This window comes from Cajanus cajan, chromosome 5 (genome assembly GCF_000230855.2).
Source record: "Cajanus cajan strain Asha chromosome 5, NIPB_CcT2T_4, whole genome shotgun sequence".
Taxonomy (NCBI): domain Eukaryota; kingdom Viridiplantae; phylum Streptophyta; class Magnoliopsida; order Fabales; family Fabaceae; genus Cajanus; species Cajanus cajan.
Genome location: NC_138521.1, coordinates 61,819,594 through 61,831,972, shown reverse-complemented (window position 1 = coordinate 61,831,972; position 12,379 = coordinate 61,819,594). Strand labels below are relative to the sequence as shown.

General features: G+C 28.4%; 1 protein-coding gene across 1 annotated transcript; it reads left to right on the top strand.

Annotated features, from left to right (window-relative positions):
• Positions 1 to 4,799: 4,799 nt before the first annotated feature.
• Positions 4,800 to 11,994, top strand: LOC109812145 (potassium channel AKT1). Its single transcript, XM_020376040.3, has 11 exons — positions 4,800 to 5,066; positions 6,060 to 6,425; positions 6,518 to 6,575; positions 6,657 to 6,974; positions 7,523 to 7,768; positions 7,880 to 7,978; positions 8,120 to 8,152; positions 8,243 to 8,428; positions 8,833 to 9,024; positions 9,110 to 9,185; positions 10,970 to 11,994. The coding sequence occupies exons 1-11, from the start codon at positions 4,903 to 4,905 to the stop codon at positions 11,866 to 11,868; spliced, it is 2,637 nt and encodes an 878-aa protein (XP_020231629.1). The 5' UTR covers positions 4,800 to 4,902; the 3' UTR covers positions 11,869 to 11,994.
• Positions 11,995 to 12,379: the final 385 nt, after the last annotated feature.

Sequence of the window (12,379 nt, the reverse complement as noted above, 5' to 3'; positions counted from 1 at the left end):
TTATTCTTATAAAATTTGTTAAGTATCTTATCCTGATAATATATTTTTAATTGATTAAATGATCAAACAATTAGTTGAAAGAGATTTTTTGTTATTGTAATTAATTAAAATCAAACTATAATTGATTAAAAAATTAAGTTGCACATGTTTTTTATTTGCTTGTAATTGATTAATATTTTTACATGCATTAAATTAATTATGTAAATTTTATTATTAATTTTTATATATATTAAAATATTATTTATTATGTTTAATTAGATTAATATTTAATTGTAATAATTACATTATTTTTTAAGTTATGAAAAAGTGAATTGTAAATAATAAAAAAATTATAAAAGTGTGCATAACTTATAAGATCTTATTATTGATGTCAAATTTATAAAAATATAATATGAAATGCTTAAAAATGATGTGATATGGTGAATTTTATTTAAAATAAAATAATAATTTTAATAATTTTTTTTAATAAAAACCATTATTAGAGATATTCTAAGTAATCTACACTTTTATAACTTTTTAATTATACTTCATAATTTCATAACTTAAGAAAAAAATATAATAAAGATTAATAAAATATAGATAATTTTTAAACAGTTAACATTTGCATCACCAGTGACTTGAATTCAAATAGTTACATATTGTCTTTTAATATTTTTTTAAGAGGATCTTGTAATATTTTTATTCACCACTTTCAGTGATATATATATATATATATATATATATATATATATATATATATATATATATATATATATATATATATATATATATATATATATATATATCTTGGACGATTAGAAATTGTGTTTGGATGCACCACTGTAATATAATATCTGTTTGCAGAGTCTGGTTGGTTAAAAGAAAAGAAGAGAGAAATTTTAATGGAAGGGGATGAATTAAAAATTTTGTTTGATTGAAAGTAAATATATAATTTTAAATTTTTTTATTTATAAGAAAATGAGAGAATTTAAAATTTAATTTATTTTTATATTTATATAATATTATATTAAAATATTTTTTTTTTAAAATTATTCTCTAAATCCTTCTAATATTGAAGAGAGTTAAAATTGAATTAATTGATATTTTACTCTTCTCTCCTCTCTTTCTTCTTAAAAATTAAATTAAATATTTTTTTTATTAAATTCTTATTTTCATCTGAACTCCAACCAAACACTATATTATTCAATTAATTTTTATGACAAATAATGATTTATTTTCTAATTTTCAAACGGTTATAACATAAAAAAAAAAAAAAAAAAAAAAAGTTTGCCCCAACCGAAAAAATGGTTAAAACATCAGCCCAACAGAAAACAAGTTAGAGCCTCCACCCTCTTCACAAAATTCCACGGACAAGGACGGAGCCAGAATTAATTATAGGGTGTCGCAGATAATTAATAAAAAAATTGGCTAACAAATATGTAATTATATTTATTTTATAATTTTTAATTATAAGTATTATTAAAAATATATAATTAAATTTTAAAAGATTTTGTAAAAATGTAATAACTTTTAAAATTTTATTTAAAAGATTTTCTTAATCAAGATTTTGTAATATAAATTTTAATAAATATATATATCTTATATATTAAATTTGAAAGAATTTAATAAGATTTTAAAAGATAATACAAATTTTTAAAAAATAACACAATTAATAATAAAATAATATACATTATAGTATTTGAATGAAGGAAATAAAATCAATTTTTTTCAATCTTTTAATAAATAATTGATTTTGTTTTTATATTTTTTAAAGTAACATTTTTCAACATATAACTGGTAACTATATTTATTTATATTTTTTCATGTATATTATTATATTGGAAAAATATGTTCAAATTTATAAAAGACAATGAGTGAGAAAGGAGAAAGATAGAGAAACAATAAATGTAAAAGAAAGAAAAATGGTAAAATAGAAAATATCATGCAAAATCTTAAAGATTTTTATGAGATTGTTGAACAAGTGAATTATATATAAATTTTATTAAAAAAAATCATAAAATCCATCTTTCAAAATAATCTATTAAAATTTATATGTTTTGAAATACCAATAGACTTTTGTTAAGTAAAAAATTGTTAGTTAAATATCATCAAATTTTTACTTACTCTTAAAAATTTTGATTGTATTAATTGAATATCATCATATTTTGATGTATTCTTAAAAAAATTCTTATTATCTTAATTGAATATTATATTATATTTTTATATTAAAAAAAAATCTTGATTGAATATCATAAGACTATTTTGTAGTAAAAAATATTTTAAAATCCTTTTGAAATCTCAATCCAATACACTCTCAAACATTTACATTTTTAAATTATTAAATGTTTAAGGTTATTTTGAATTAATAAATATTATTTATTGATAATTTTTAACTATTAAATATTTAAAAATTACTAATGCTTAAATTTGGTAAAATTTACTATTAAAATAAAAAATTAATTTATTAAAAATATAAATTTGTATATGGTAAACATGAAATTACCTTGAAAATAAAATAAATTATTTCAAAAACTAAATTAAATATTTTTAAATTAAAAATTTGGAATTAATTTATCTAATAAAACAGTTATAAAATAAAATAAGTTTAATTATTTATACTTATGATTGAATCAACATCGACGAATTTTTATCTTCAAAATTACAAATTAATGAATATTATAATTTAAAATGTACTGTTTAAACCAAAATGCATAAACAAAAGATAACAATGCAAGAATGACTAACATATAATTTTAGATATGTAAAAAAAAATTTACTTAAGAGGATATGTAATTATAATTAATTATTTGTTAAAAAATTTAAAATTATATTAATTATATTATTATTTTTATTGAACGTTATATTTTATGTTTTTTTTTATATTAATCATTATAATATAAAATATTTTTAATATCCATGTTATCCTTTGAAACTAATAAATCTATAACATCCTTTCAAATATTATAAACTTTTATGATAAATCTTTCAAAATCTTGATTATAAAATCTTTAAAATATAATTTTAAAAATAGTTACATTCTTACACAATCTTTTAAAATTCACAAGATATGTTCAAGTTAAAATTATCTTTGCAATTTCAATTTAATATACGCCCTCTAGTTTTAAATATAAGGAGAGAAAAAATTAATTAATTTACACTAGCCGAAAAAATAAAGTTAAAAATATTTAATTATATTAAATATATTAAAAAAATAACTTAATTTTCTAAATTACTCTTTCTTGTAACATAATATTAAAAATAAAAATGACCATTAAAATACAACCTTAAATGAAAAATTATTTTAGAAATAGTAACATTAAATATAATAAATTAATTAAAATATATTTATATTTAAGACCAATAAATATATATATTTTTATTTATATTCATCACCGGATGGAGTATCTTAAACTTTAAACTTTTACAAACAGTATATATATATAAATTAAGTTCAAATTGAATTCATTAGATCAGTTTTCAATAGGAAAGTTTTATACCTTTTGATTCAATCAATTTTATATTTGTTCAATTTTTTTAGTCTTTTCAATGCCATTTTAGTAAAGAAAAAAGTATTTAAAAATAATAACTTATTTAAAAAATATAGTATTTATTAAATAATAGTATAAAAAGTGTAAAAAATATATATTTCTTTTTGAAGCATAACCTACCGCTTTTAAATGTTTGAAATCAATTATAAATATATTTATTTTAGAAATCGGATTGAATTGAATGAACGAACTTTTTTTTACTGCATATATTTTTATTTTTAATGAACTAACTTAAAACCCATACCGGTTCAAAAATATCATGTAACCTATTTTTTGAAAACGCGGTTAAAGAACTATAAAATTTATAATTAAAAAAAAATGATAAATTGACTAAAAATTAATTCATAACAAGTCAATAGTTAACTTTTTTTTAATTTTTTAATACCAGACATTAAAGCTAACTTTAAATAATTAAAAGGAAATATTGAAAATATTTACTACGGTACAACTATACATAAAAGTCCATAAATAAAATTTAAGAGCTATTATTATCACTATCATTAACAAAAAAAAAAAAGGCACTTCATACTTTCTAGTATTTTTTAAAAATAAAATAAAAAGTTGGATAGTTTTCAATTATAATTATAAAGATAGTTTTTGAACAATTTTAAAAAAGTGAAATTGATAACAAAGTAAAAATGATGGAAAGACAAAAAAAAATCTTTTTTTACATTCATGAACATGATTCACGTGAAATATTAAAAAATTAATTATAAAATAAATTTATCCAAAAAAATAAAATATATAATCTTCTTTATTAATAATATAATATAAATATATTCCAGTTTTCTTTTCGTATCTTTGTGTTTAATATTTCTGTATTTTTTTTTTAGTTCGTTCCTGGAGTATCCACCGCCGATAACAGTGACTAATTTTCTCGTTATGTTGGAGGCACCTCAAAGGGTGAGATAGCTGACCCCAAGATTTAACGCGGCTGCATACACAAAGCAGGATAATATTTCTGAATTCTGTATCATCATTTATTAATAATATAATATTCTCTTTCCTGCATTATTATTTTTGTTTCGAAGTATCTCTGTTCCTTTGCCCACACGCACACGCCCCCCGTAATTTGTTGAAAATAATTTTAAAAGATATTGTTGAAATTAAAAGAGTTAAAAAAGCGGATATATGTATATATATATATATTTTAGTTTAGTTGGGCGGTAAATTATAAATATTAAAAAGTATAGATAGTAAAGAAAAAAAGATATAAAAAAGAAAGGCGGAATGAAGCGCCTCCGGATTTGCGTATATAAAGGAGGCGAGACACCTTGGTTGGTTGCCACCATTCTCAACAGTCAACACAAGAAAACATTGAGAACCGCCTCCCCGATAACATGCCGACCCAAACTCTTTAGTAACACAAACAAAAATGTTGCTACCTATGTCTGTCTGCGGCCACGAAGACCTCGAACTCTCCAGAGATGGCAGCCACTACAGTCTCTCTACCGGGATATTACCTTCTCTCGGCGCCCGAAGTAACCGCAGAATCAAGCTCAACCCTTTCATTCTCTCTCCCTATGACCGCCGCTACAGGTTTCCTTCTTCTTATGCTTCAATGCAACGTCTCTTCTCTTACTCGCTTTTCTCCCATACTTTCTACTATTTCCTTGTTTCTGACGGAACCAAAACCAACCTTGTTCTTTATTTCTCTTTTTCATTCTATGCTACTATTACTATTTTCTTTTTTTATTCCATTCTCCTATCCTGCTTTTTCAAACTATTTAACCCCTTCCTTCCTTCCTCGGAATATTCACAATCTTTTTCAATTTTGCCTACTTCTCTCGGTTCTGCAATTTACCTAAATGCTAATATTTAGCTCTTTTCTTCTCACGAGTTTATGCTCACGTGTCGGTTTCTCCACTGTTCACAAGCCAGAATGAACAGCACTGGGTCTCTTCTTGTGATCCATGCTCATTACGAGAACAACCAAGTCCTTCTCTTTCATTCTCCTTTACGTTTGATCATTTTTTTAATCGTGGTTTCATTTCTGAAAATGTTTCTCCGTTGGATCTATTCAATTTTTTAAAAATCATGGACCAGCAACATTGGCCTTATTCTGTTCAGAACTAGGTTGGCTGCATGTTTCACATGATATTAAAAATCAAATTCTGACACCCGGAGTTGGTCCATTAAATGCCATATAGATGCGTATTTTGGATTGGTTTGCTTTGTTCAACTTGAGGTTTCGAAGCAAGAGTCACGAGCACCCACCTGGCAGTTAGTCAAACTATGAAGTTTGACTTTGTTTCCTTGGAATTGAAACATCCAGGGTTTGGTGTTGACAATGGAAGAGTTTGGATGGTACTTCAATGAAAACAAGTGCCAAGGGATAATTCATAATTCCAAATAAATGTTTTGTTATTGACTCTGGTCTAAAGTCTAACTACAACTTGAATTTCGTGTAGAAAAATATATTTTCTTTTCTCTGTTTTCTTCTCCCTTGTAATCAACTGCAGTACTCTAAGTTTGTAGCTTTGTGACCCATATGAGTATTATTAAGTAATTAAAATTTGTTGGATTTTGCAGGATATGGGAAACTTTCCTTGTTATTTTGGTAGTTTACACTGCTTGGGTTTCTCCCTTTGAATTCGGATTCCTTAAGAAACCAGAAGCACCCCTTTCCATTACGGATAATATTGTCAATGGATTTTTTGCCGTGGATATAGTTCTAACCTTCTTTGTGGCTTACATTGACAAAACCACTTATTTGATCGTGGATGAGCCAAAACAGATTGCTTGGAAATATGCAAGAACTTGGTTGGCCTTTGATGTCATCTCTATTATTCCTTCAGAGCTTGTTCAGAAAATATCACCTTCTCCTCTTCAGTCTTATGGACTATTCAACATGCTTCGCCTTTGGCGTCTTCGAAGAGTTAGCGCTTTGTTTTCTAAGTAATATTGACAGCTTTCAATAAAATGCTATGGATAATTTGTTTCTCATTTATGTGGCTTGCAACTGTGAATAATAATATCATTTTTTGTAGGCTTGAGAAGGACAGAAACTATAACTATTTTTGGGTTCGGTGTGCTAAGCTCATTGCAGTAAGTTTCCAAACTTATATTTTAATAAGGAAGATGAAATCGACAAGTTCAATAGACTGATTGTGGGAGTGATTTCTATAGGTTACCCTCTTTGCTGTTCATTGTGCTGCATGTTTCTATTATCTTATTGCTGCACGTTATCATGATCCCAAAAAGACATGGATTGGGGCAACGATGGATAATTTCCTTCAACATAGCTTGTGGTCAAGATATGTGACATCAATTTATTGGTCTATTACTACCTTAACAACGGTTGGTTATGGAGATTTGCATCCAGTGAATTCAAGGGAGATGATCTTTGACATCTTTTACATGCTCTTTAATCTGGGGTTAACTGCATATCTGATTGGTAACATGACCAACTTGGTCGTCCATGGCACAAGTCGTACCAGAAAATTTGTAAGTATATGGTTATAGACTTATTTAGTCCATGTTGGAAATTTTTATTAGGAAAAATAACAAATAAAATTGCCTAGTATAAGGCCAAAAAACAATTATTATCTCTAGATCTAACTTTTTCCACACTTTATGAAATTACACTTATAGGATAAAAGAATATTTTTAATATAGTGATAATGAAATACAATAACAATAATCTCACCAATAAAATGACTAAACTCTCTTTTAATTTTTTTCTCAAAAAGATTTTCTCTCTCACACAAGTGAGTTCTCTCTCTCTCTCTCAAAACTCTTAGTTTTAGTTTTCTAGAAGATATATAAAAAATAACACAAGAAAATAGTCAATGTTATTAACTAAATAAGTGGCTTGAATTAAAGAGTTTTTCTCTTTTTCTTGCTACAAAATCTCTCGTACTGGATTTCTTATTCATATTTAGTAATTAGTATTTTATTTTCTTATATTTCTCTTCTTCGCTGAAGAAGTAAACCAAGAATTTTTAAGTTGCGGAAGATGTAAAACATAATATGATATACTAAATTCTTCTCAGAGGGATACAATACAAGCTGCATCAAATTTCGCCCATAGGAACCAATTGCCTCCTCGTCTGCAAGACCAAATGCTTGCTCACTTATGTTTGAAGTATAGGACAGACTCAGAAGGGTTGCAGCAGCAAGAGACACTTGATTCTCTTCCTAAAGCCATCAGATCGAGCATTTCACATTATCTTTTCTATTCTCTCGTTGATAAGGTCTACTTGTTTCGTGGGGTTTCAAATGACTTGCTCTTTCAATTGGTAACCGCAATTTTATTTTATTTTTGTCCCAGCTTGTAATTGATAGTTAAATATTTATTTTAATCTTGAATTTTCCCTAATGACCCTTTTTTTTTTTACCAACTATAAAAGGTGTCAGAGATGAAAGCTGAATATTTTCCACCCAAAGAAGATGTTATCTTGCAAAACGAAGCCCCCACTGATTTTTATATTCTAGTCACTGGTGCCGTGGTAAATGTCAAACTTTAATTATGTAAACTATATACCTGCTTTTCAAAATCTGACAAGATATGTTATAATAGAACATGGGATTTTTCTTCCTCTGAAACACTCGTACAAAATGTGATTTCTAATGGTTTAATTGTTTGGCAGGACCTACTAGTTCTTAAAAATGGGGTTGAACAGGCAAGTTCATTTATCTATACGTAGTAAGAAACAGGGGTGAAATATATAATATGAAACTAAATCTGAATGTTTGTAATTAATTGATTTCAGGTTGTTGGAGAGGCCAAAACTGGTGATCTCTGTGGTGAGATTGGTGTGCTTTGTTATAAGCCACAGCTTTTCACAGTTCGAACGAAGCGTTTGAGCCAGTTGCTGAGGCTAAACCGTACAGTGTTCTTGAATATTGTTAAGGCCAACTTAGGAGACGGAACCATAATCATGAATAATCTCCTTCAGGTCTGCATAGCATCATAACCATTCGCTGCATCTAATGAATTTTTAGAATATTTTTTTTTATGAAAAAATACTCCATGTACCGACAATATAATACTTTACATTATTGTTCATTCATAAACTACCATCCATAATTAAATTTGTTGTCTTTTATAATAATTAATTTTAAAAAAATTATACTAACAGTAGTTTTAATTGATTGACGGACTAAATTTTTTAGGCGGACATTTTATAAAAAAAACTTACCATATACTTTTGTATTTTTTAACGACTTTATGTTTTAAAAGAAACCTTGTTCACAAACATATTCAATTATAATAGAATGTAATAAAAAATATTAATAGTAAAAAGCACATTGAACATAGTACATAGTGATTTGATGTATGTGGACTCATTATGGTGGGCAGCATTTGAAAGAGCTCAACGATCCAATCATGGAGGGAGTTTTGGTGGAGATTGAGAACATGATAGCTCGTGGTAGGATGGACCTACCAGTAAGTGTATGCTTTGCGGCAGCAAGAGGAGAAGACTTGTTGCTACAATTGCTGAAGAAGGGCATGGATCCAAATGAATCCGACAACAATCGAAGGACAGCTTTGGTGGGTCGATAATTTTGTTTTTGACCTTCTTTTCCATACCATTTTGTTTTTCCATTCTAGTGCTCATTTATTTTTACAAAATCAGCATATGGCGGCATCTCAAGGAAAAGAGAACTGTGTTTCGCTTCTGTTAGATTATGGGGCGGATCCCAACATTAGAGGTAGACATTTCTTACCACTTCCTTAAATTATATTATTAGTTACACTATTAGACAAGTTATAAGATCAAATGATAAAAACTATATAGTTTTAATACACTAATATTATAAAATACTTTTACAATGTTAATCGATCAATATTTATTGTTGATATAATTTTTTAGTTATTTATTATAAAAATTAATAAATTTGTCATACATAGTAATCTGTGATTAGTTAATAACGTAAAACTGTTTTACATTGTGGTAATATGACTTATTCTCTCAAAGCCATAAGTTTAGATAAGAATGTATAAAACCAATTTGAAGAACTTTGGAAGATGAAGACTTCTAGGCATGACAATTACTAGCAAGACAGGATTTCAAAGTTAATTAATAAATATTTGTATTCTTCTCTACTGTTTAAAGTCTGACACATTAAGACGTTAGTCCCACTGCACTGCTCAAGAATCGGTATGAATGATATTTTAAATAAAGGTTTTGTTAATATTAGAATATATTAGAGATAAAAAATTGAAAGTGTTTATCAAAAAATAAAATATTATTAAATTAAAAATATAAAAGTCGTTTATTTCCTTTCCTTTCCCAAACTTTCATCTCTTTAGCATCAGCCTGATGTTAACAAATGCATTTGAATAAGTAAACAATGACTTACATGCCTATCTTCGTTAGACTCTAGTGTGTGATTTCTTTTCTTGTATAATAAGTAACACAATTTTCCTGTATTAGAATTTCCATGAGTGCATCTTTTTATTTAATTACAATTGAACCAATTGAGTTGTACCCGATGAGAACCTGATGCTCTAAATTTTAATCCACAGCCATGTGCTTTGGATTTGCTTCCAAAAAAAATAATTGATCAAGTTTCGTGTAGTGTTAATAAACTTAAAACAATTAATCCTTACATCAGCTGTTCTCATTGAGTTATATATTTAATCTTTAATTTTGTCAACAGCCTAGTGGCCCTTACCAAGACATGGAAATAGAAAGGGAAAATAAGTCATTAATGTAATAATAGATATTGATGATGTTCATTTGTTGAAATAATAGTGGAGAGCCTCCATTATGCATCAGTCTCCTAGTAGAAAGCAAAGTCTCTCATGGTCGGCAACCAACTAAATATAAAATCAACATGCTATAATAAGAAGTTGGAGAGCCATATGGTCACCTATCCTGACTATAACATGCCTCTTTTGCTTCTATATTTTTTTTAATTAAAATTATATAGTATTTAGTAGAGTTCGTGTACACGCTTCTTCTTCTTCTTCTTTTTTTTTTGTAAATGGAAAATTACAGAAGTTTCCGTATAAGTTGGATCAAACTCCTCTATATAATAGATATCGACAGCTTATTAATATATTGATATCAGTAATATATTAGTTGACATTCTCTTTCTAATCTTTTATTCATCATTGAGTGAAATATTATGTTAGTGTTATTAAATTATAAATTAGATATTCTTTTGTTTTGGGATCGGTGTGAGAAATTATTAGATAATACAGAATCATTAGATTTTGGACAATTTAATAATTTCTTAGGAGAGGAGGAGAGCCAAGAAGAGCGTTGTTCCATAACTTAATAAAGAATGTGGAGTTGCCATCTTTCTTGTTATCTTACCAACCTTATCTAAAATCCACAACCCATTCCACGATTATATAAGAAATTAAGCATTGATTTTTGATGTAAATCAAAAGAGATCTATGTTGACTTTGTAACACTGACGTGCATATATGCATGTAATTTGCACCCAATGACCTGAGTTTAATAGGTTTACTCTGCTACGTGCAGATTTGGATGGTAATGTGGCACTGTGGGAGGCTATGGCAGGAGGACATGAGTCAGTGAGCAAGTTGTTAGCAGAAAATGGAGCTAACTTGCAGTACGGGGATGTGGGTCAGTTTGCATGCAGTGCCGCTGAACAAAACAGTCTCAACTTGCTGAAGGAAATAGTGCGGTATGGGGGAGATATCACGCTTCCAAATAGCAACACTGGGACCACAGCTTTGCACGTTGCTGTCTCTGAAGGCAATGTTGAGATTGTCAAGTTCCTTTTGGATCACGGGGCAAGTATCGACAAGCCAGACAAGCATGGTTGGACCCCAAGAAATCTAGCAGATCAGCAGTCACAAAGTGAAATCATTTCCATTTTTCAATCCACTGGGGCTGGGGCTGGGGCTGGGGCTGGGGACCCTTGGCTTCACTCTTCATCACTTCCTATTCCCGATAAGCAGAGTAAGATGAGGTACCTTGGAAGGTTCACAAGTGAGCCAACCATGCCTCTGCCCCTTGATGCCTCGTTTCATGCAACTGATGCCTCTTGGAGCCAAAGCCGTCCAAGGCGTAGGAGCAACAATTACCATAACTCCCTCTTTGGGATAATGTCAGCAGCACACAACGGGGAGAAGGACCTGCTTTTGTCTCTTGACATGAATACCAATGCCAGGAGTGGTCTCAAGAGTCGAGTTGGAGGAACCAGAGTGGTAGTTAGTTGCCCTGAAACGGGTGAGGATGTTGGCAAGCTTGTTTTACTACCTCCAACCTTTCAAGAGCTGCTTCAGATTGGAGCCAACAAATTTGGTATCCGTCCTGCCAAGGTTGTGCTCAAAGATGGATATCAGGTTGAAGATATAGATGTCATTAGAGATGGTGACCATCTTGTTTTTGTAGGTCATAGTGGGGTACTATAATCCAATTCTAATCAACGTTTTTACTTTTAACTTCTTCTTTTTCTTTCTGGTTTCATCTGTTCTCTCAATTGTAAATCTTTAGCAGGAAAGCTTTGTTAGAATGCGAAATAAAATATTTTAGTCTAACTCTCTCTACTTGACACAGCTTTACAAGGGAGTGTTCCCTGTGATAAAAATGATAGATGCACATCAATAATTCAGTACACTCTTTTAGCCGGTAGACATGTCCTCCCCCCACCACAAGCCCAATCACAACACCATACTCAAATCATTCAAGACTCGTAGATCTTTTCTTATTCATTTCCACGTTTTTTTTGCCAACAACATAAATGGGTAAGCATGTACGACTGCGTTGCCCTCCGCACATGTATAATAACAAAAATATCAGTTAATACGGATAAACTAGGGACACTTTTGAAAAAGAAATGTATTATGAGTTTTTTTTTATAAGATTAGAAAGATTTTTAAGAGATTTTTTTTAATCGAAAAATACTCTTTATTTTTAATATAA